The following is a 24,829-nucleotide window of genomic DNA, read 5'->3' as shown; positions in this document are numbered from 1 at the left end:
TTGCGGCAGCAGGACTCGCCTGGCTCGCATCACCATGGAAGCAGTTGGTTTGTGACACGCTGCGCCATTTTAATTCCAAACAGCGACGGGAACGGAGAGAAGCTTCGAGAAAAAAGCAACTCGGGGTCCGGGGAAGCATTCAGACGAGTCCCCGGTTTATTTCAGGAGCGTTTGGAGCTTCGGTTTTAATCCGACCGCGCTTTGTGGGCTGGTTGTGACCCGGAGACTGGACACGGAGAGCGACGCTGGGTTGTGTGGATAGCGGTTTTAAATAGACACGTTGTGGTGAGTGGGTGGTCGAGCTGGAATCACTGTGGTCATTTAGCTCTCTGGACTGAATGTAGAGTTTGGTTTACATGATATGGAAAGCCAAAGTTGCCACAGAGAACCAGAGTGAAGAGGTTCATGTGTGTCATGACTTAGACAGGTATGTTATGGATGGCCATATAGCTCATACACACGGTGCTGAGCTGCAACCATAACTACAGTAAAGCTGGCATAGCTACAGGTCATTTGTCCAAGAGACGCCCACCTGTCCGTGGAAGCATTTAGACGAGTCTTCGGTTTTAATCTGACCGCGCTTTATGGGCTGGTTGTGACCGGAGACTGGACACGGGTTGTGTGGATAGCGGTTTTTAAATAGACACGTTGTGGTGAGTGGGTGGTCGAGCTGGAATCACTGTGGTCAATGTAGTTTGTTTTACATGATATGGAAAGCCAAAGTTGCCACAGAGAACCAGAGTGAAGGGGTTCGGTTGTCTGTCATGACTTAGACAGGTATGTTATGGATGGCCATATAGCTCATACACACGGTGCTGAGCTTTAACCATAACTACAGTAAAGCTGGCATAGCTAGAGACGCCCACCTGTCGACATTCAGAATGCCAGGCCGTAGTGTATTCGTGTCCTCTTTCGTGCGGCGCATTTTGGTCAGGGTGTTATATTTGGCCTTTCCGGCAGATTAACAATCAGAGGTCGGCAAGATGACCTATTGTTATAGGTTCTCACAGACAACCCATGTCTTTTCATTAAGCTTGGCCTTGGCCAGACTCTGAAGATCACCATCCATGATGATTTATGGATTAATACCGCCGGAGTTACACAAGCAACTCATCGACCAGGAGAACTACCAGAACCGAACCAATGGGGTAGAGGAGCTGAAGAGCATCCTGCCCGACCTGGACTTCCGAACGCTTTCCGCAGACAGTATTCTCGACTTCATCCACTTTTTACACCGACTCCTGGACGACACCAACTTCAAAGTCTTGTACGGCACTTTACAGGTCCTCAATCTGCTGGTCCAGAAACTGGACCGCAGCGCGGACCGATTTTACAAGCACATCGTCCAGCTGGCTCTCAAAACCCTGGGGGATACGCGCACCGTCCCACGGATCGAATACATGAGCGTCTTCCGGCAGCTCATGAGGACGGTCGGGCCGCAGAAAGTCCTGGAACTCGTGACGGCCCACCTGAAGCACAAGAACTCCCGGGTGCGAGAGGACGTCCTGAACATCGTCACGGCCGCCATGCTCGCGCACCCCAGGAAGGACTTCAACGTCCCTCATCTGTGTTTCCTGGTCGCTCCGTATCTCGCCGACGGCAAGAAGAGGGTCCGACACGCGGCCCTGGAGCTCTTCGCCGTCTTCGATTACTGCCTGGATACAGGCAAAAAGCAGCCCATCGTGAAGGCCGTGGACAGGGTGGAGCTCACCGGGGACGCCGAGGGCCTCATGGCGGCCGTGCAGGCGCGAAGGGCCAGGCACATCCTGCCTCGACTCTCTGCAGACGGGACTGTCGAGTACGCCCTGGTTATCCCCAAGCCCGGACAGCGACGGACGCCTCAGTTCGGCTCCGGGGCCGACCTGGACTGGGTCCTCAACGGAGGGAGGGCGAACAGCGCCAAGAGTCAGAGGGCGGAGACGGACTCGGACGGACTGAGCACCTACGGCAGCGTGGGATCCCTGACCGACGAGATGCCGGCGCAGAGGAGGATAGTGAGTGCCGGAAAGGGCAAAAACAAGCTGCCCTGGGAGAGGTCGAGTCTCCCGTGTGCAGGACGTCAGGAACCCTGCAGCGCATCGAATGGAAAGTTATCTGATAAGGTAAGAATTAGGTCATAGTGTTAGAAGACAAACCAAATACTGTTAAATAATTTAATTAAGAGCCAACGTAGAACATTGACCGTCCTCTTGGTGTATGTAGGGCCTGACATTGATCAGGTTTAAAAAAAGGTCCTTGCCTGACCCCAGAAATACCTTTGTAACCTTTTTATTTGAAAACAGTTGGTCATAGCCCATCCGCTGCTGGACATACTGCGTCCAAAGAGGGTGTATATTCGCCTGACACACTCCATCCGATGTATGCGCAGTCCACCGATCCCTTCTCATTCTCCCATTTCAAGAGCCACGCCCTGATTTCTGCACTCCTTTATTTTCTGTACAGGCACCCTGGGCAACCTTGTACAGTGTTGATAACCCCACCCCTTAGTCCGGTCCTTCTCACCCAGCAGACTGGAGGCTATTTGTGCCTGATAGAGGGTGCCCAGCCAACCGGTTCATTAACAACTTTAAGTCCACACACAGAAATCCCATTAAATAGCTAGATGTCATTTGTAGTACTGTTATGGTGTGGATACATTTAAATATTTAGGGAGGTTTCTCCAGTGGCAAGACTTCCCTAAAGAGTGGAGGTTGATGTAGGTGTAGCTGCGTAGAAGAAGAGCAACTACATCCACAAGTACACCCACATACTTAGTGTCCGCATACTTTTGGTACGAAGGTTGTACGTCAGCATGCAGAATGACGTCTCCGCTCGTGCACCGCTATTCATGGACATGAGGAGCTTCTCCGCTCTGATTGTCTCTGATTGCGGTTGAAAATCGCCTCCCGCTTCACCAATCACGTCCCGCCATTAAAGGTCTGATCGTGGGCGGCTTCAAATCACGGCTGACCTTTTATTTTCACCTGCTCGCTCATGTCCTTTAATTCAGACTAAGTTTTAATTAGTCTTTCTTTGAAAATGCCTTAAAGGATGCAGAAATCGAGGTTTTTTTTGGCCAGTTCACCCAATTTTGATGCCAAGAAGGGACGCAGACTGCCACACACATGTATACCGTATGGATTATCTCAGTATGGACCGTCTATGCATGGAGTGCCAGGTTACTCACTCACTCACTTATCCGCTTATCCAATCAGGGTCGAGGGGGGGGGTGTGCTGAAGCCTATCCCAGCTTTTCAATGGGCGCAAGGCACCCTGGACGGGGCGCCAGTCCATCCCACATACACACACATATACACACCCATTCTATAGGGCAATTCAGTGTCTCCAATTAACCTGACTGCATGTTTTTGGACTGTGGGAGGAAACCGGAGCTACCGGAGGAAACCCACTCCGCACAGAAAGGACTCGCACCGCCCCGCCTGGGGATCGAACTCGGGTCCTTCTTGCTGTGAGGCGACAGTGCTACCCACTTTGCCACCCGTACCGCCCTGTGCCACGTTACGCCCTCTGTTATTCTACGGAGTCATTTGCCGCAGTAAGGGGTCGGTGTTGGAATGGGATCTCCAAGAAGCTCTTGGTCAGGCGTCCACATATTTTCAGCCACCAACCGTTCCACCAATCGTGCGTTTCTCCTCGTCTCGCCGAGTCTCGTTACCATGTCAGCTGGGTTGTGAACGGCCGCTAGGAACCAGAACAGATTCCTCAGAGGGGGTCATGTGTCAGAAACAGAAGAGGCGCCGATCCGATCCGGTTACGACTCCCACAATGCCGCGGGCAAACCCGCTCTGACATGTTTGCTCCACGCCGCTGTAGTTCATGACACACGACCCATGACACACGGATCGTTCGGGCACTGATTGCTTGATTGGAGGGGAATCAAACACCTTTAGATGACAGGAGCTGGCGTCACCCAGACAGATGTGGCCGTGCCAGCTGTTTAAAAGCCAAATCTACTGCCAGTTACAAAGATCTGTGTCATGGCGACACCTCTGGAATGTTCCGTGCTCATAGTAAGCAAAGGCTTTTAAGAACTGTTTTGTCATTCGATCGTTTTATAGTGAACAGGGACACTATATGGCCAAAAATATGTGGACAGTGGACACCTTATCCTTGAGCTTGTTGGGCATCCCATTCCAAAACCGTGGGCATTAATATGGTGTTGCCTTCCTCTAACGTATCTGGATAAGCCTTTCCAATAAAACTCTGCCTATTCAGGTCAGCCCTGGCTCATAATCAGTGTAGTAGAGGTAGAAGTCAGGTCACACTCACCGTATCAAACCTCGTCCTCATAGACTTTGCTTTGTCCAGGACGGGGTCTTTAAATAAACATACAGTTTATTTTATGTACACCTGTTGGCGTTGGGTGTGGCCGAAGCATTTAACCTCACCTACCAGAAGGGGTGCGCTGGCACACCATCGTGGGAGCTCGAGCCCTAGACCTCTGCCGTGCTGTGTTACCAACCTGGCCAGGCGTCCAACAAGCACGTCCCTGTGGGAGGGACAGATGGTGGTTGGCTGTGTTACCTCTGCTGCTTATCTGTATCCACTTATCCATAGGTTAAGGTACAAGACTAGTAAGCAAAAGGTTGCTGGTTCAAGCCCCACCACTGCCAGGTTGTCAATGTTGGGCCCTTGGGCAACCCTTAATTGCTCTGTGAGAATCCGCTGCCGGCAGGTGAAAAGAAGCCCACCTCAAAAAGGGGTGCATGCTTAGTCTGCGACTCGTCTTGGCTAGTATGGGGGTGGTGCATGCAGCAAGCCAGTTACAAGGGGTGTTAAAAACCCAGAAGTGTATTTTATACCAATTATTAGCTTAAATTGATGTAATTGCTTTAGCAAAGAATGACATTGATCATTTATTTTGTTGGTCCTCTTGTCAGGGTTAATGCAGAATCTGGCTTCTCCCGGCAGCTTCACTTGGGCTTAATGAAGCTGTGAAATCCTCCGGGAGGTGTTGCTAGCTTTCCGCTGTAAACCCTCCTGTGTATTTTCCTCGGAACTCAGAGACTCTGCGAACATGAAAACAATCTGTACAAATCGTTCTAATACAGACGCGACAGCTTCGGATTTGCTCGCGACCTGCAGTCCTACATGTGCAGAACTGGAATGGATTTCGTAGCTTCATTAACCCCGCCAGATTCTTCGTCAGCCCTGACGACAGTTCGAACAAAATCGACGTGTGTAGTAGCCAACCGCTTCAATTGGCACAGGGATCAGTATGGTGTACGGAGAGTCACGCACTGCTCTCCGTTATTCACAGTCTCACTGTGCACTCTGCAGGTGCATCAACCGGCCAGCAGAGGCCACAGTTTCACCAGCGATAAGGAATCCTTTCAGCCTGCTCTCCCTCAGACACAGCCAATATATACTGTATATTGCGGCGGTGGGCTAGTGCATTAAAGTTAACTTAACTAACGTTGTTGTTGTTGTTTCAGTCAAGCATTGATGACCACCCTACCTCCACGAGGCTCAATCAGGAAACTCGTATCACCAAGTCCGGTAAGTCCACGTCTCTATGTTTAAACACTCCTCCTTTTGACACATTGCTTCCATTTTTTGGCTCCGAGTGTGTCCGCTGCTGCTGCTGACACACACACACACACACACACACACACACACACTTGTTCACAAACATTTGCAGCTCATTAGCCAGATTTTTTTCCAATTCCATCTTCAGGGTTGGCAGAACCTCTTCACTCGTGTTCCCCCGGCCGGAGGAGAGAGGCGGCGGTCAGACTGCGCCGGAGCGGCAGCCTCGACTCGGACCCCGGCGTCTTCAAAGCGGCCTGCGCCGGCGACAGTGACAGAGGTGAAATGAAAATATCAAAGCCCAGATTATAAAGACGGGTTAAAATAAGCAGACAGTAAGATAATACCTGTCGTTAACATGTCGGAAAGTATGTGGACGTCTTGTCCCTTTCAAAAGATTTTGGAGTGTGCCTGTGGGAAAATGTGCACCGATGTTGGAGTGGTGTAAAGCCCACTGCCATGGGACTCCAGAGCAGTTGGAACTCTTTCCTTAGAGTATTGAATTACCGTAGCGAAAAATGCATCAACTATTTCATGTGACCAAAAGTATGTAGACACCCGGGAATGAGCTTGTTGGACTAAATATTTGAAGCTGGCTCCTTCCTTTGCCGCCAAAACAGCCCTGTAAAGGCTTTCCAAAAGATTCGGAGTAGTCTGTGGGAATGTGTGCCCTGATGTTGGATGGGATGGTGGTTGGAGTGGTGTAAAGCCCACTGCCATGGGACTCCGAAGCAATTGGAACTCTTTTCTTAGAGTAATGAATTACCATAGCGCCAAATGCATCGACTATTTCGTGTGACCAAAAGTACGTAGACACCAAGGAATGAGCTTGTTAGACAAACGCTGGCTCCTCCCTTTGCATCCAAAACAGCCTCTAATTTTTGGGACAGGTGAGTGAATTTTGGAGTGTGTCTGTGGGAATGTGTGCCCTGGTGGAACTCTGTTAGTAGTGGGACAGGTGTGGCATCCACATACTTTTGCTCACGTGGTGTCATTGAAAACTTTTTCTAAAACCATAAACACTCTGCGTCGTAGGTTCGTCCAAACCGGGCCGTCTGCCGAGGTCGGGCAACTCCACCGTGGAGCGCACTTTTTCTCTCCCCTCCAACCCCACTCCGGGATCCTTCCTCCTCCCCTCGTACCCACTCGCCACCCTGCCAGGGGTGCAGCTGACTCCCACGCTGTCTCGCAGACGCCACGCCGACTCCACGCTCTCTATGTCTAACACGTGGCCCAACAAACGAGAGATCAGCCCCAGACGCAGAGAGTCCAGCCCGTCCAGGGACAAGAACGGTAAGACATGCAGTGCTGTGAAAAAGTATATGCCCCCCCCCCTTTTTTTTTTTTTGCTACACTCATGTCAGACAACACACACATTCATGTCATTGACATGTTAGTCTCATTGTAGTACTGAGACAGCGCCGGCACCCACATACCACTGGGGGTTGTACTGGGTTCCCTTTGCACTGATGGATGGCGAGGACTCCAGTTAGTACTTGTATACCCACACAGTGCACCTATAGAGTAGGTTTAGCTCATACAAAGGTCAGCAAACGTACATAGGAGACAGGTGTTCCTAATAATGTGCATAGTGTGTGTGTGTTTGCTGGTATGAACTAATCGAACCTTCAACTCTGGCTGCAGGTGAGATCGTCTCCAGCAGGTCTCTACTGCACACCTCTCGGACGAGCCTCGGCCCGCCCTCCTCTTTCACTCAGACTCTGAACGCGGTCAGGTCTTCTCCTCCCATCTCCCCCATCACTCAGGATCAGAGGGACCAGCCTGGCAGGAATCTCCACCTGGACCTGGCACTGATGAGCATGCAGGATCCTGAAGAGGAGCCAGTGGACAAGGAGGAGGTGGGTGGAGAAATGCACATGGGCGTTCTGATTTTTCTGGTGTTGTAGTAAAGTTTGGGGCATTCAAACCTAACAACACTGTACCTACTACTGACCGGTTGTTTTGGCAGCATATTATGGGGTGGTCGTAATGTTTTGGCTCATCAGTGTATGACTAAGACTCAGCTACACGATTTTTAAGCCAGGGGCGGGGCTCAGTTGGTGCAGCGGTCAAATACGCTAGCCCACGACAGCTGAGATTTGGGAATCCAGGGTTCGAATATCAGCAATGCTATCAGCCGGTCGGGCATCTTTCTGAGGGGGTGATAGAAACAGTCTAGCGAAGGGGAGGCACATTTGTCAGTGCGCTCTCAGTGCTGGTCCCAAGCCCGGATAGTAGAAGTAGAAGGGTTGCTCAGGAAGGGCATCCGGCGTCAAAACTGTGCCAATTTAGGATGGTCAGCTGTGGGGACCCCCAAATGTTCAGGTCAAATGTATGTAAACTGTTCATATTTACAGTTGCATGTACTTGGGTTGCCAGGTTTTTCATTTTGGGTGTTTTTCAGATGATGAACTCGTTGCGCTCGTTGCGTAACAGCGCGGCTAAGAAGCGAGCCATGGTGAGCATGAGCGGCTCGGAGCCGGACCCCGACAGCCCGGACTCGGCGGTCAAGTTTGAGCCCAACTTAGACTCCTCTACTCACACGTCTCCCTCTGTGACGAGCCCTCTGAGCGAGAGCAGCCTGTCCAGCCTGTATTCTCCTACCATCAGCGGCACCAAGAACAGGTAACAGAACTTTCTCAGACGTTTAACCTTCCGTCTAGTTTTGGTATGAGGACGTTCAGTTCCAAAATCGTGGTCATTAATGTTGAGTTGCCTTGTTCAAGGTTCAATTAACGCCCATATGGTCAGTCGAGCATTTGTGAGGTCAGGCACTCGTGTTACTTAAGAAAGCCTGGATCAGTAGTGCGTCTAAATAATCTGCCTCATGAGTTCGATGTCCTATGAGAATCCTCTTTACTGAGGAAGCTCACTAGGTAGGCAGTAGGCATCAAGGAGGCTCACTAGGTTTTCGGACAGACCCCATGTCTTCACGGAGCTCATGTTGTGCACAGGGGGGTCATTTCAGGACAGGAAAAGGCCTTCCATATAAAGGTTGCTCCAAAGTTACAATCATACACAATCATACACACTTATAAATCAAACAGAAATGTATAGATTCCTTTTTGCAGGCCTGTGGTTCAATTGTGATCCATTCGTGTTAGCAAATCATCTTCATATCCGCAGGGCGACCCCAATTACCTAAAGTTACTGGAAACCAGCTGTAATATTTGGGTTGTTCTTTTGTAAAATAATATTTGGTTATGTCCCTGTACTTTGCACTGTTGATGTTTTCTTTAATGATATGTCATGCCCCGGTACCGTTTGCAGAAAAGCAGCATAATATCATGATGCTCCCACCACCATACTTCACTGACATCATATGTTCGTAATATGAGACAATTGTGCTTCAGTTTATTGCCCATTGCACTCTATGTAACTGCTATTCCTGCTGTTTTCAAGCCACCCTGCAACTTCTGTTTAAATTTATTTATCATTAGTCTAATGTCCTCTTACATGACAAGCATTTGCGCTTTGTCGACAGCATAGCTAGGCGCATCTTGCCCCCTACCTTCAGCATTTATGCCTTTTACATGATAAACGGCAAAACCACTTTTTGCTGGCTGTGCCACTGAGCACCAAGCTTGATAAAAATCCACAATATTGGTGTATTGAACCGCTGATGAACCACCAGTCACTGTTGCACTGGAACTTCTTTATTTCAGCCCTGGAAATGCAGCAGACAAAACCCATATCGCTCGAGTTCCATCGGAGAAAAAGAAAAGCCCTTGTTCTGCGGAGACGAGCCCTCAAGGTACTTTTACGTTCTCTGAGATGGTACCTACCACAACAATCCAGATCCCCTTTATATGGACTGCTTGAGTAGTATAAAATCACGTCACTTTTTTTGGTGTGAATTGTCCTGCAGGCGTCCAGCAGCAGGAGAACCACGTGTCGGACGTGAGCGTGGTCGGACTGCGGGTTTCCTACTCTAACGGAGCAGCGGAAGAGAAGCAGAGGGACGGAGCGTCACCTCGTGGTGTCAGACCTGGTCGAGAACCTCTACGAGCTGTACGGCCTACAAAAGGTGCTTATTGTAATAAACACCCTCCCACATACTTACCATCAATCAGGAATGAACACACATCTGCCAGCCAATCAAAAGCTAGAAATCTCTGTAAACATGGTATCAGTAGTATTAACGTACACTGTCGTCTCCTTCAGGATCTCAGATACAGAGCACCAGGTCGTCCACGGCCGCCGACATGTCCGAGGGAGTAGTTGGCCGAGGTCAGTGTCGCCTACAGCGTCTTCTACAAATGCACGTACTGTATAAATGATGAACCTCCATTACTCTACGGTTCAACCTTCCATTTTCCTCTGCCAGGGGTTTTCGGCTCTACGGTTCCTCCCGGTCGCCGCGGAGTAGCAGCGTCTCCGGAGCAGGAGTCGTCCCTGAACAAATCATCAGAGCTTCCAGCTGGGATATACGGCCACGCTGTGTCTGGCAACCATCACGATTCGGACAGTCCTGAGCCAGAGGAAGAGAGAACGGTGAGAGAGAGAACAACTCCATAGACGCAGGTCTCTTCTTTTTTCGGGGAATGAAAACTTCCCTCTGCTGGGTCAAAAATATACATACAGAGTCGTAAATTGCTACTTTGGCACTGTTTCATAACCTCCTAATATAGCTGCTGACCTCTCTGTGCCCATATAAACACATTTTTAATTAATTACTTTTTTATTTGGATGCGTTTATTTTAAGCGCCACCTAGAGGAGCTTCGATTCCCACCAGTTGTACCCGTACCACAGTGATTTTAAGGCGGCACAGCAGTATAAGGAGTCTAAGAGTATAGAATGACGCCCAGTGGCGACCTTGTCTTAGGGAGCGAAGGCCAGATGGTCTGGTAGAGGAATACAAACGGTACACCAGGTTTTGCCGTACGTCTTAAAACTCTCAGTTATAGTTCTGTGGCCTTTCTTGGTCACTTGGTCGCAAGTGAAGCGGAGAATTTGTGGGACTCACTGGGCAGTTGTAGTCTAGCGGTTAAGGTGGACTTGTAATCAAAAGATTGCTGGTTCAAGCCCCACCACTGCCAGGTTGCCACTGTATACTGTAGTATAGACTGTATACTGCATAGACGATCACCCTGTTGACACCCTGTTTCTCTCCTGCCACAGGAGAGGGTAAAGCTCTCCAGATTTGCGAGGGATAAGATGCGCCGACGCCGTTCAGAGGATCGCGACCCCCAGCCTACGCCTCGATTACGGCAGAGCTTCAGACACGTGACAGCTGAGCTGGCCTCAGATGAAGCACCGTTGCTGAAAGGTAGCCGTATGACCCGCCGCCCCCCTTCATGCTTCTCTTAATGCTTCTTTCAATGACCATTTTCGGCGCTTCGTTCTTTCCAGATCTGCAGCTGAACGGTAGCGTTCTGTCCTCAACCAAAGCTGAGACTCTGGCATATGAACCGCCGTCGAGCCCTAGGAGTTCCCGTCCACCCCAGAGTCCTCAGAAATGCGGCAGTCCACATCACCAGCCCAGCCCCCCTGCAGGACCCCCGAGCAGACACACGCTGCCCAGACGGAGGAGAGCCCCCAGTTTGAATCGAGGTCAGTCGTCCATTTGTGACGGCTCTGGTACGGGTTGCCTGTTCCATGAAATTAAGGTCAAATTGCCAAACAAATCAGATTTTTAAGTTCACAGCTGTGTGCAAAAGTATTTGCCCCCTTCCCTAATTTCTTTCATGTTTGCGTATGTCTCAGACTGAGAGAAAATGTACATTTTTAAATGTCATTTTGTGTATTAAAGTGGCACTTTGTGCCACGGCAGCAGCGACGCCAACTGTCTGGCCCAGACACTAGGATGAGAAACACATGAGTGGAGAAATCCAAGTTTCCAACATCAAACACATTTGCTAGAATGCAGCCACCCTCGTGTCGGGGGTTACGTGTCCGATGTCGAACCGGATACGTCTAAATTGGACCAAGAAATGGGAAAATAGACTAAAAAAAACGGTATGCCATCCACCAAGAGCTGGAAATATGGTGTGAAACTACAGCCACACTTCCTAGACCAGGTTTAGGACATCCAAGGTGTTGCACAAAAAGGCCAGCTAGATAGTACTATTCCAACTGTGAAATGTGGTGATGGTAGCATACTGTATAAATGCCTTTCAGCAGCAGGGACCAGCAGTCTGGCCAGGAAATATGAGAAAATAAACAGTGTTTATCTTATAGCAAGGCTACAAACACAAGCATACTGCCCAGGCATCACCACTAAGTGACGATTGGGTGGTCAGGGTCCCCAAAAACACCCCAAATCTGCTGCAAAGGATCTGTGATGATGATTGGACTCAAATTGCTCTGGAAAGACTGGCTGAACTAATTAAAGTACAGTTGGGTTTGCCAGCCCACTACCGCCAGATCCCCGGCAACAGAGTTGCCCTATGGGTGGAGGATTAAATAAAGCATAGAGTGATCCTCCATCATGTTTAATCTTGCAGAACAATCTGGAATTGGATATGATTAAATTAGCAGAAAAAGACAAAATACAGAAATACCAGTTTGTATTTATCTGACTTTTTAGCATGTTCTCCATGATTTCTCCTTAGATGAATTGACCCCAGCTACCCCTAAGAAGGATCCTCAGGAACAGCAAGAACCGAGGCCGTTCTCCAAACCTGAACTCGCCCTCACGCAGAGCTTCGGTCTGCTCAGCTCGGACGACTGGTGGGTCTTTCAGCTACAACAGGGTTTCTCAACCTCTCGAATCACCCGTTGAATGACCTCCTGTTGACCTTCCTCTGTCCACTGTGTCTACAGGGAGAAGAAAATCGAGGGTCTGGGGTTCATGCGCAGTCTGGCCAGGTATCACTCCGACGTCCTCGCCAGCCGCCTTCATGATGTCTGTCTGGCTCTCGTCCAAGAGGTAAACCACTTTTGCACTTCTTTTTTTTCTAAATTTAGTCATATCCAGTTCACCAATGTAATACCCCAAGAACATACGTGCTGGCTGTGAAGCACATGCACCTTCTAAATCATGTGAATCATGAGGCGCGGACGCTTATAAAAATCCCATAGACGTGTAGAGGATCACACTGTGCTCTTCGTATTCTTCAACCAACTCTTCGAGACCCCCTGTGCCCAATCGTACCCAAAATGTGGGTTGCTTGAAAACCCACTACAGCTAACTTTCAGTCCCGGGTTTCTGTGCCGCAGGTTCGGAACCTGCGCTCGGGAGTGTCGCGGATGGCAGTAGGGACGTTAGGAGAGCTGTACGCCGCCGTACAGAAGGGAATGGACCAGGAGCTGGAGGCCACAGCCAAGGTCCTGCTGCATAAAGCGGGCGACACCAATGCTTTCATCAGGCAGGACGTGGATGCCGCGCTGGCCAGCATGGTGCAGAACTGTAACCCCATTCGCAGCATGAACGCCCTCCTCACGGGAGGACTGGGGTAAGATCCGAAACGTCAATTCATCAATTATCGTCATACTGTCATACTATGGTGTATACATGTAGCAAACTAGGTTATTAATTCAGTGGTTTACCCCACGTGATGAGAATTAATTTGTCCTGATGGCAGGTGTATTAGTCTCATTTGTCATGTACTGAATATGTACTTGATATATAAATACCCAGGACGGCAGTGCCAGTGTATGGTAGGTACTGACGTGAAGGCTGGGTTCACTCTCGTCTGTTTTATCTTTCTTCCAACAGTCACTTGAATGCAGTAGTGAGAAAGTGCACCTCTCAGCACCTGGCCGCTCTGGTGGAGAAGATCGGAGCTGGACGTGTTCTGTCCGGAGCTAAAGATCTGACCGATCGTATCCTGCCTGCTGTCTGCAAGCTGGCCCGGGACTCCTCACAAGAAACCAGGTTAGAGGGAGAGGTCACTACAGGTCACTGATATTACACCGCACCAAACTCGTGTAACCATGTTCTTATAGGCGGCTTTGCTTTGTGGGAACAGTTTAGGGAAGTCTCTTTCCAGTACCAGCATGATTATACCCCTGTGTTTACAGTTAAAAGCATGTATTCAAACTATCTACCCGTCTGTCTGTCTGTCTGTCTGTCTGTCTATCTATTTAGAATCTATCTATATCTATCTATCTATCTATCTATCTATCTATCTATCTATCTATCTATCTATCTATCTATCTATCTATTTAGAATCTGTCTGTCTGTTTATCTGTCTATTTATCTATTTAGAATCTGTCTATCTATAATCTCTATCTATAATCTAATCTATCCATATATAGTCTTTCTATCTATAATCTGTCTGTCCATCTATAATATGCCTGCCTCTCTATCTATCTATCTATCTATCTATCTATTAGAGATGGACCGATCAGGGTTTTTGGCACCGATTCCGATCTTCGATCTCCTTTCAGGGACATCGGCCGATTCCGATCGGGGAAGGGGGGGGGGGGGGGGTATTAGCAGTACATAAACTTTAAAAGAGCCTCACAGTAAAGATAAACCGGAGCAGCGCGTGTGTGTGTGTGTGTGTGTGTGTGTGTGTGTGTGTGTGTGTGTGTGTGTGTGTGTGTGTGTGTGTGTGTGTGTGTGTGTGTGTGTGTGCCTTTAGAAGAGACGCTTTGTTCACAGTATCGCTATAAGTGATTCATTGATTCATGAGTTGATTCGTTTTTATGTGAAGTGTAAGTTTCTCTTCTCAGTTATCTCTCCGTGTTTACTGTTATTAATTAAATGTCGTGGTTTTAAATAAACACCAGCTACTACAGAACATTTTGTGACTCTCTTACATTAAAAAGCTTCATTAAACTGCTATTACCACAGATCTGTAACCGAGTCAGACTCGTTCCGTCTAAGGAGCTAAAAGTTTTCTAAAAGTTCAGCAGATGATCCTGAACTAACGAATTTGGTAATGAATAAACTTTTGCCTCTGATTGGCTCTGTAACGTTTTCTGTTCTCATCTACATCACAAGTAAGAACCGCTTACGATTTACCAAAGTGAACCAGGAGTTTATATAACGTGCTGATAGAATCGACTCAGATGTGACCGGGTTGAATTATCTTTTTAAAGTAAATATTACAATCAGCAAAATTACATCGTAAGAGCTTTCACGATGGTTTCTGTACGATTGTTGATGAATGGTGATGTGATGGTTGGTCATCTATCTATCTATCTATTTAGAATCTGCCAGTCTGTCTATTTATCTATTTAAAATCTGTCTATCTATAATCTCTGTCTGTCTATCTGTCTGTCTGTATCGATCTATAATCTGCCTGTCTATCTATAATATGTCTATTTATCTATAATCTGTCTGTCAACCTAACTGTTTATAATCTATCTGATATCTGTCTGTTTATCCATCTATTTATAATCTGCCCGTCTATCTGTCTGTCTATCTATCTGTCTATTTGTAATCTGTCTGTCTATCTGTAGTATGTATGTCTGTCTATCTGTAGTATAGTCAGTGTGGCACAAACACTTAGACTCAATAATTACAAGCAGCGACTACATACTTTTCAGCTACATTTACTCTTGCTTTATTATGTGGATAAAATGCACAATGCCCAACATCGACCCACAAATTTATTATTATCTCTTGTAGATATTTTGGCCGGCAGATGTTGCTGTTCCTGTCATCTCACCGTGACTTTGATAAAATGTTGGAAAGGTTCATCCCTGCCAAAGACCTGCCAACCATCAAGGAAACGGTCTTCACTTTTAAAACCAAGGTGGCATTACAGCGTGTGTTGTTTAAATTTAGAACTTTTAAGATGCTTTACTACAGTATATTCTACTGTACTGACTGATATTAATCGTGGTTTTTTAGGGACTTGGTGAGATGCCCCAGGACACTCCGTCAGCACGAGGTCGGCGCTCTATGTCGGGGGGTGGGGTAGTTCGTGCCTCCTCTCTCACGCGTGAACCTCAGTTCGCCAGCAGGTACGTTACAAAATAATAATTTAACCACAAAAGCATTGTGGGATTTTTTTTTTCTTTGACTTGGCACGTGCAAATGTTTGGACACCTTTCAAGCTCTTAGTGAGCAGGTTAGTGATCACAGGAAATGGCAATCAGAGGACAGCGAAGAGTTGCAGACAAAAATAATAATAATTAAATAAACAAATTTTACCAGGCACATTAAAAAGAGATTAACTTGTACGTGAACACCCCCTTGTGGAGGCTTTACATTACACCTTGTAAACCACAGTGGGACTATTATTATTACTCAATCAATTTCCTCGGCGTCTTCCCGTTAGGAGTCGTCGGCGGATCGTGGTCCGCATCATTGATTTGGCACAGTTTATACGCCGGATGCCCTTCCTGATACGACCCTCCCTATTTTATCCGGGCTCGGGACCGGCACTACAATGCACTGGTTTATGCATCCTAGCGGCTCGATACCTATAGGACGATTCAGTGTCTCCAATTAGCCTGGCTGCATGCAGAGGAAACCCACCCGGAGGAAACCCACACAGACGCAGGGGAGAACATGCAAACGCCGCACAGAAAGGACCCGGACCGCCCCACCTGGGGATCGAACCCAGGACCTTCTTGCTGTGAGGCGACAGTGCTACCCACTTAGCCACCGTGCCGCCCGGACTATTATTATTACTATTATATTTAATTAAACAAAATCAACAAAATGTGATAAAGCTAGCCAGGGGTGCTAAAACTACTTCATATAAGCGTTTGCATAACGTTCCTTATGTTTTTCAGCAGAGAGGGATGTAAAGTCCACAGCATTGCAGACAAGACCGAGTACGTCAAGCAGATCAAAGCCTTGCTGGGTTCAAAAGACTTCAGGGAGCGCATCAAAGGCATCGATCAGCTGGTGGCCGACTGCCAGGAAAACCCATATATGGTCGTGGGCAACATGTTCCCGGTACAACATACACAACATACACCACGGTTAGGTGTCATTTCTTGTTCCAGCATGACATGGTTTGCTGAGTAGCACAAATTCCCACATACACAGTCTTCAGAACATCTCTTTTTTTGCATATTAAAGGCTGACACAGCCACAACTCTAACATTGCTCATAGTTTTTTGAATATGACATTCACCAAGCTCAAGGCAGGCGTCCACATACTTTTGGTCACATGGTGTTCTGATCTAAATGTTAGCACACACTCACGCTCACGCTCTGTCTCCGACTCTCCCGCAGGTGTTCGACGCTTTTAAAGAACGACTGCAGGAGTCGAACAGTAAAGTGAACCTTTACGCCTTGGAGGCCTTACAGAAGATCATCCCGTTACTCAGAGACAACCTGGCCCAGATGGTCAATATTCTGATCCCCGCTGTAGTGGACAATCACCTCAACTCTAAAAATAACGCCGTCTACACTGCCGCGACAGCCGCCATCCACGCCCTGGTCAAACACCTCGGTGAGTATTGGTTTTTTTGGCAGTCTGAATCATTACTTCCGCAAAATTGGCCTCCAGTCTGCTGGGTGGGGAAAGACCAGACTAACACACACTGTGGAGGAGCGCAGAGATCGGGGCGTGGCTCTCCGTACGTGCAAATCCACTGAAGTACTGTATGTGCGCACACATCAGGCGAAGTGTGTGTCAGGTGAATATACACCCTCCTTGATTTGAACACCTGTAGTGATGGGTAGTGTTAAACCCCCAGAACTCGGTCATTAGTAATGGTGTCCACAAACTTTTAGACGGTGTATGTACACCACTACTATTTACTTATGTTGTGTTTGGTGATTGTTTTTCAGACAACACTCTTCTCCTTCAGCCATTTTGCACAAAGGCGCAGTTTCTCAGCGGGAAAGCGAAGGTGGACCTGGTTGAGAAGGTCGCAGGTATGGTCAGTCACCTACACTGGGGGGTCAAAGATCTGAGACCAGGTTCCAACGATACGCCCCCCCAACCCCCCACCTTCCAACGATACGCCCCCCCAACCCCCCCACCTTCCAACGATACGCCCCCCCAACCCCCCCACCTTCCAACGATACTCTCCCCCAACCCCCCCACCTTCCAACGATACTCTCCCCAACCCCCTGTTAACGATGATACACCTCCCCAACCCTATGAACCCAACCTATACAAACCCCCCCCCCCCACCTTCCAGCATCACTCCCCCCATCCCTTCGTTAACGATACACCCCCCAACCCCCTGTTAACAACGATACACCCCCGGAACCCTCCCTGTTAACGATATGCCCCCACCCCCCTTCCAAAGATACGTCTCCAACCCCCAGCCTTCCGACGATATGCCCCCCCAACCCACCCTTTTTTTGATATGCCCCCCCCAACCCACCCTTTTTTTTTATATGCCCCCCCCCCCCCCCCCCCCACAGTCCAACAATACCCCCCCACCATTCAATTTTTAATAATTTTAAATGCCACCGAAAATTGCATACCTCAAACTCATACTGATTCTTCATCCTCTAGAGCTGGTCAGGGAGCTGTACCCGCGTAAGCCGCAGCTAGTGGAGCAGAAAGTCCTTCCTCTGCTCTGGCACCTGCTGGGCACCTCCGGCAACAGCGGCACGGCGCACGGCAGGGGCGGCAGCATGAGAGGAGCCACCTCCGACCTGTGCCAAGCGCTGCACTTCCACATGGGCCCAACGCTGCTGGATCATGCCACCTCGCAATCTACCAATGTTCATAAGAGCCTGAACGAGTTCCTGCAGCACCTTCCGACCCTCTGAGACCCCAAACCAATACGTTACCCGTCGAACCGGCACTCGGATCGTACTTGAAGACGTTTTTGGAGATGTCTCTCAGTGCCTGCACTTTAGAACAACAGAATCACACTTGTTACACTTTACACCGCTACAAATCCTTAATCTGGAACTTTTAAACTGAAAAAGCACAGCATATTATACATCAGGTTAAAGACTTTGGCACTTTGTAGTAGTAGTAACTCTATCATGATGAGTTTTGTCATTTTGATTTTAGATCTGTGTTGTTCGGATTGTTGCTGTTACTTTTTTTTCTGTGTTTATTTTAACATACACAGCCAAAAGTATGTGGACACCCCCTAATAAACTAGTCATATCTGGTTTGGTGTGGAGGCCTGGACAAACTCCTGACCTCAATCTAACTTAACAGATTTGGGATGAATTAGAATGTTGATTGCAAGCCGGCATGAGTTGCTGACCTCACAAATGCACTTTTGACAGACCAAATTCCCATAGAAACAACAGCTCAGACTCCACATTAATGCTCATGGTTTTGGATCGGGATGTCCACATACTTAAGGCCACAGAATGTATTTTGATGTAACAGTAAGGAATGAAATATTTAAACGCATAAGGAACAGCGTGTACGACCCACTTTTCGTCGTTTGGTACCCATAACATGACGTACACGACTACTTTTGTACTGTACAGCTATGACGTGTGATGGTACAGTGTTAGCTTCATGTATACAGTTGCAGTGTACAAAAATCTGTGGACACCCCTCCTGATTGTTGAGTTCAGGCGTTTTAGCCACATTGTAAGTATACAATCACTTACAGGTTCATGAAGGTTTGTCTGGAGGACATCCAATGGCCTGCACAGAGCCTTTACCTCAACTATATTCAACGCCTCATGCTTGCTGGCTCAAATGTCTAAGATCAGTGTTCAAATCTCAGTGTGCTCTCAACTGTGTTATCAACCAGCCAGGCGCTTACACAGACATGTTTTGATTATTTAATGCTGCTGCAATTGCGGCCTCTGCTGGTTAGTTAAAGACATCTGCAAATAGATGGTAAATAACGGAGAGCAGTGCCTGATTGTTTGTATGTGTTACAGCTCTTTCCTTTGGTGAATAAGATACAACCAGGTAATTGGATATGACTCGATTGGAGGAAAAAAAACCTATATTAAACACAGTCAAGATGAATTTGCATGTTGATTGCTAGCCACTCTCACTCAACATCAGTGCCTTTCTTTGCGTTTTCTTCCTGCCAATTCCCTACTACAATTTCTCTGCCACTCGCGCCACCCCCGCTGGTCAAGAAGGGTCATAGACTAGCACCAGCTCCCTTTGACGCTTGTGTAGTCATTGGTATTGCTCCCTCAACTAGACAGCAGAAGTTGCTGTTGAGGTGGCAATGAGTAGAACCCCTATCAGACCATCTTTCCTTCAGACAAAGCCTATTGTGACTCTTGGGAACCCAACCAGTCCTACACCACTGAGACCACAAAGGCTGTTTTGAATTATATCTGAATTCCCACAGATACAGTCTAAAATGTTGTGAAAAGCCTTCCTGGAAGAGTGGAAGCCATCACAGCTGCAAAGAGCAGAGGAAACGTCCAGCAAACTCAAGACTCATGATCAGGTGTCCACATACTTTTGGGATCAACTGTATATAATGGTGCATGCGTGCAATGTTCTGTCCGTGCATTGTTCAATTCCTGATTGATTATGGACTTTGTTATAAGTGGGACTTGTCATTTGCATGAACAGATCTAACGGTAAAGTGGGGGTGGGGGTTTTTTTGTAGTACAAAGTCGATATATTTTCACGTACGCAGATGCCTAAGTAAACTCTGGATGTAAAACAGCTCTATTTTTGGTGAAACGTTTAAGAAAAGTTAGCTTTGGATGAACAGGTATGTACTTGTATCTACGCAGGAATCCGTGCCCAGACGTGTAATTCAGTATAGTGCCAGTCTTGAATAGGCTTTTCAGAGATGTAATGTTTATTTATATGGAGGTGTAAGAGATTAATCTATATAATAAAATGTTTTATTTCAGTAAGCATGATCAAGATGATGAATCTTTTTACTATATTGTGCATAGAAGAAGGGGAATCCTGTAAGTGGGAGAAGTCTTTTGCATGTTTTTTCAGACTTGACTGGTGTGATGAGGTCCCAGGTAAGGTTTTCTTCTAGTTATTTTAATGCTTAACACTCCTGTCAGTAAGAGTAAGATAATCCACCCAAATGTAAAAGACACAGCAGTGGTTGTGGTATGAAGCATACACACCGATCAGCCATAACACTAAAACTACCTCCTTGTTTCTACACTCACTGTACATATTATCAGCTCCACTTACCATATAAAAGCACTTTGTAGTTCTACAATTACTGACTGTAGTCCATCTGTTTATCTGCATGCTTTTTAGCCCCCTTTCATGCTGTTCCTCAATGGTCAGGACCAACTAGGTAGGAGTGTCTAATAGAGTGGACAGTGAGTGGACACGGTATTTAAAAACCTCCAACAGCGCTGCTGTGTCTGATTCACTCATACCAGCACAACACACACTAACACACCACCACCATGTCAGTGTCACTGCAGTTCTGAGAATCATCCCACCACCTAAATAATACCTACTCTGTGGGGGTCCTGACCATTAAAGAACAGCATGAAAGGGGGCTAACAAAGCATGCAGAGAAACAGATGGACTACAGTCAGTAATTGTAGAACTACAAAGTGCTTCTATATGGTAAGTGGAGCTGATCAAATGGAAATAAGGAGGTGGTTTTAATGTTGTGGCTGATTAGTGTATGTTCATAACACCAAAACCTGCTCAAAGACCAGCAGAAGTATGTCATTAGATACATCATAAGAACCTGATGGTGTCTTTTTATAAGCAGTAATTCTGGCTGTTTAATATTTATTGTAGTTAATAGAACCACTTAAACTTAAACTTAAACTGTGTTATTATGCCACACCTAACCTGCATGGGACACTGGTTGCCTAGCGGGTAGAGCTGTGGGTTACCAACTAAAAGGTTGTGGTTTTGAATCCTGGCTCTGCCACGTAGCCGCTGTTGGACTCTTGAGCATTCCTTAACCCTCTCAGCTCCACTGATGCCCTACAATGGCTGTGAATAAAGAATTTAATTGTACCGTACACGTGCGGTACATAGTATATATATGACAAATAAAGTAATTCTAGCCACCTTCTATTATCCTAGTGGAAGAAGGGTTTGGGTTTGATCCCCAGGTGGGGCAGTCTGGGTCCTTTCTGTGTGGAGTTTGCATGTTCTCCCCATCTCTGTGTTCTAGTGAAGTGAATTGGAGATACAAAATTGTCCATGACTGTGTTTGACATTAAACATCCATTAACTACCGTTTCTACCATCATAAATGACCAAAGTGTGTAAAACATGACGTTAAAATCCTAATAAAATAAAAAATGAACATACTAAGGGGGAAGTAAAAAACCTGTAGAAAAAGACAGTTTGTTCAGTGTAAAATGTCTTAACTTATAATTTTATCTAGAATATGGCATTTAAGCAGTGGTGTCCAAACTCTTGGACCAACTTATGAGGCACACGACGCCATATCATCAGCGTTAGCTTTTAATGTCGCGCCGATTTATGAATTATTTATGGATTTTTATGAATAGTATGTGAACATTTTACTTAATTATGTATTTGTGGTTATGTTGTGTACATTTTAAACATTTGAAATGGAGTCATGGACTCAAAAACAGTTAGTTGACGTCGAATATTCGAAAATAAACCTATACAGCAATAAAGACACAAGATGGCGCTGGTATACACAGTATCGGATCAGCGTGAATGCGGGTTGTGACCCGGCACCGGAATGGCTTGTTACCGCACATGAGCGCCACATTTGATTACTTTACCGAGTTCCTAGGGAAAACGAACAGTAATTTAGGATTTTTGGGCGTATTTGTGGTGTTTTTGTGTTGAATTTATTGTTATATGTTTCGCTGCAGGGTTGGACAAGATACGAAATGTGAATCCATGTTGGGAGGAGAGCAACAGGACGGTGTTCGTTGCGTTTGGATGTTTGTTGTTGTTTTTATTGAAACTAACAAATAAAAGACGTCTGGACTTAAAATGAAATGGACTCCAGCTGCAGGTCAAGGTGTGGAACAATTTAAGTTAACGGTCAGAATTTAAATTTGTAAAAAAAAAAAATGTTTAAGCCAAAGCATTTCAGTTGACGTTTGTGCTACCGAGCGGAGTAACAGTGTTCCGTACGCTTTCTTTTTAAAAACGCTTATTTTTTCAATTGCAAGTCATTTACCAGGACTAATGGATTTACCAGCTGAAGAAGAGTCTAATTTGCATATATATCTCTGATTTGGACTATTAAAGTAAAAAAAACAGCCCAAATCTACTCTTATAACAAGCAACCATAACGTGGAAGAACTGTCACAGTAGTCCGCACACCTCCATCCTCTACTTCATCATGTACTCGAGTTAAAAAGGCAAATAAATTCAGCCTCATATTTTACAATGAGCAATTCAAATCAAAAGACTTTGTTTCAGACATGGGGCACATCAGTTCCCAAACCACCTCCACACAAAGACCCCAAGAAAAAGCCAGCACCCAGGCGAAAAACCAACCCACACAGCGGACAGGTCAATCCCAGGACATCTGAGCTTCCAGCGCCTTCGCTTTGGACTAAGGTTGGTCAGGAACATCCGGCCCAGCAGTCTTCCAAGCAGGATGACATGGACGACGACGATGACCTGATGCTCGTGGCAGTATACGAAGCTGAGAAGTCTCTGGAAAGCAACCCAGAAAGTTCAGATCCACCCAGCAACGTTTATCCATACAGTTCAGCAGAAGTTCTTCCAGGCTACGACAGCTCCTCGGGTCAAGTCTGGATCTACCCGACCAACTACCCCATCAGGGACTACCAGCTGAAGATCTCAGAAGCCGCCTTGTTCCAGAACACGCTGGTCTGTCTGCCCACTGGCCTAGGAAAGACCTTCATAGCGTCAGTGGTGATGTATAACTTCTACAGGTGGTATCCCGCGGGAAGGATCGTCTTCATGGCTCCCACCAAGCCCCTCGTGGCGCAGCAGATTGAAGCCTGCTACAAAGTGATGGGCATTCCTCAGCAGCACATGGCTGAGCTGACAGGTAATTCATGCCAGTTTGCAATATCACACTTTGTTCTCGGGTTCTCGGGTGGTGAAGTGATCTAACACGCCAGCCCACCACTGCTGAGCTCTCTAGCTCTGTTATCGGTCGGCCGGGTGCCAACACAGACACGATCGTCTATGTCTGAGGGTGTTTGGTCTGAAGGGATTCCTCATTACTGCTGCAATTGCGGCCTGTATTGGCTGGTCAATAGTGCTTACACATAGATGAATAATGTAGAGCAGTGTGTGACTTTCCGTACTTAATACTGATCCCTATGTAAAAATAAGTGGTTTGGTACTACACACTTGTCAGAGGGCTCTATCTACTTGGTCAGAGTAAACGGATATGACTAGAGTAGGAGAAAAAGGGTTTAAAAAGGGTTTGCAACATTTTGCATTCATATGAACTTGTTTGATTTTTAGGGAGCACTTCAGCACCACAGAGGAGGGAGCTGTGGCGAACCAGGCGGGTTTTCTTCCTCACGCCGCAGGTCATGGTGAACGATTTGTCCCGTAACACGTGTCCTGCCACTCAGATCAAGTGCGTCGTTATTGATGAGGCTCACAAAGCGTCAGGAAATCATGCATATTGTCAGGTAGGCTTTTCAAGTCTGATTTGGATGTATATCTGTTAATTGGACTGTTTGGTCTTTTGCTCCCATCCATCCATCCATCCATCCATCTATATATTTGTCTATCCATCCATCCATCCATCCATCCATCCATCCATATATCTGTCTATCCATCCATCCATCTATATATCTGTCTATCCATCCATCCATCCATCTATATATCTGTTTATCCATCTATATGTCCATCCATCCATCCGTCTATCTATCCATCCATCCATATATCTGTTTATCCATCCATCCATCCATATATCTGTTTATCCATCCATCCATCCATCCATCCATATATTTGTCTATCCATCCATCCATCCATCCATCCATCCATCCATATATCTGTCTATCCATCCATCCATCTATATATCTGTCTATCCATCCATCCATCCATCTATATATCTGTTTATCCATCTATATGTCCATCCATCCATCCGTCTATCTATCCATCCATCCATATATCTGTTTATCCATCCATCCATCCATATATCTGTTTATCCATCCATCCATCCATCCATATATCTGTTTATCCATCCATCCGTCTATCTATCCATCCATCCATCCATATATCCATCCATCCATCCATCCATATATCTGTTTATCCATCCATCCATCCATATATCTGTTTATCCATCCATCCATCCATCCATCCATATATTTGTCTATCCATCCATCCATCCATCCATCCATATATCTGTCTATCCATCCATCCATCTATATATCTGTCTATCCATCCATCCATCCATCTATATATCTGTTTATCCATCTATATGTCCATCCATCCATCCGTCTATCTATCCATCCATCCATATATCTGTTTATCCATCCATCCATCCATCCATATATCTGTTTATCCATCCATCCGTCTATCTATCCATCCATCCATCCATCTATCCATCCATCCATCCATCTATATATCTGTTTATCCATCTATATGTCCATCCATCCATCCGTCTATC

At 46.7% G+C, this 24,829-nt stretch overlaps 2 protein-coding genes across 4 annotated transcripts in view; both read left to right on the top strand.

The window, feature by feature from the left end:
* The first annotated feature begins 108 nt into the window (after positions 1 to 108).
* On the top strand, positions 109 to 20,156 carry LOC134325191 (TOG array regulator of axonemal microtubules protein 1). Of its 2 annotated transcripts, none has more exons than XM_063007281.1 (22): positions 109 to 2,102; positions 5,436 to 5,499; positions 5,678 to 5,809; positions 6,565 to 6,822; positions 7,174 to 7,388; positions 7,934 to 8,154; positions 9,195 to 9,283; positions 9,398 to 9,556; positions 9,694 to 9,759; positions 9,857 to 10,023; positions 10,652 to 10,799; positions 10,883 to 11,083; positions 12,085 to 12,202; positions 12,296 to 12,401; positions 12,692 to 12,927; positions 13,191 to 13,349; positions 15,054 to 15,180; positions 15,279 to 15,391; positions 16,172 to 16,334; positions 16,617 to 16,836; positions 17,178 to 17,264; positions 17,857 to 20,156. In XM_063007281.1, the coding sequence occupies exons 1-22, from the start codon at positions 1,068 to 1,070 to the stop codon at positions 18,114 to 18,116; spliced, it is 4,344 nt and encodes a 1,447-aa protein (XP_062863351.1). In that variant the 5' UTR covers positions 109 to 1,067; the 3' UTR covers positions 18,117 to 20,156. The 2 variants fall into 2 exon arrangements, with proteins under 2 accessions (XP_062863351.1, XP_062863350.1); XM_063007280.1 differs by having other exon boundaries at positions 16,169 to 16,334.
* A 2,251-nt stretch (positions 20,157 to 22,407) lies between these two features.
* fancm (FA complementation group M) overlaps positions 22,408 to 24,829 on the top strand; it is a 32,616-nt gene continuing 30,194 nt past the window's right edge. For both annotated transcript variants that reach the window (XM_063007093.1, XM_063007092.1), the window contains exons 1-2: positions 22,408 to 23,248; positions 23,674 to 23,846. In XM_063007093.1, the coding sequence (XP_062863163.1) occupies positions 22,615 to 23,248; positions 23,674 to 23,846 (807 nt within the window). In that variant the 5' untranslated portion in view covers positions 22,408 to 22,614. The remainder of the gene's footprint in view (positions 23,249 to 23,673; positions 23,847 to 24,829) is intronic.

Source organism: Trichomycterus rosablanca, chromosome 13 (assembly GCF_030014385.1).
Source record: "Trichomycterus rosablanca isolate fTriRos1 chromosome 13, fTriRos1.hap1, whole genome shotgun sequence".
Taxonomy (NCBI): Eukaryota; Metazoa; Chordata; class Actinopteri; order Siluriformes; family Trichomycteridae; genus Trichomycterus; species Trichomycterus rosablanca.
This window is presented reverse-complemented; position numbering and strand designations above follow the sequence as displayed.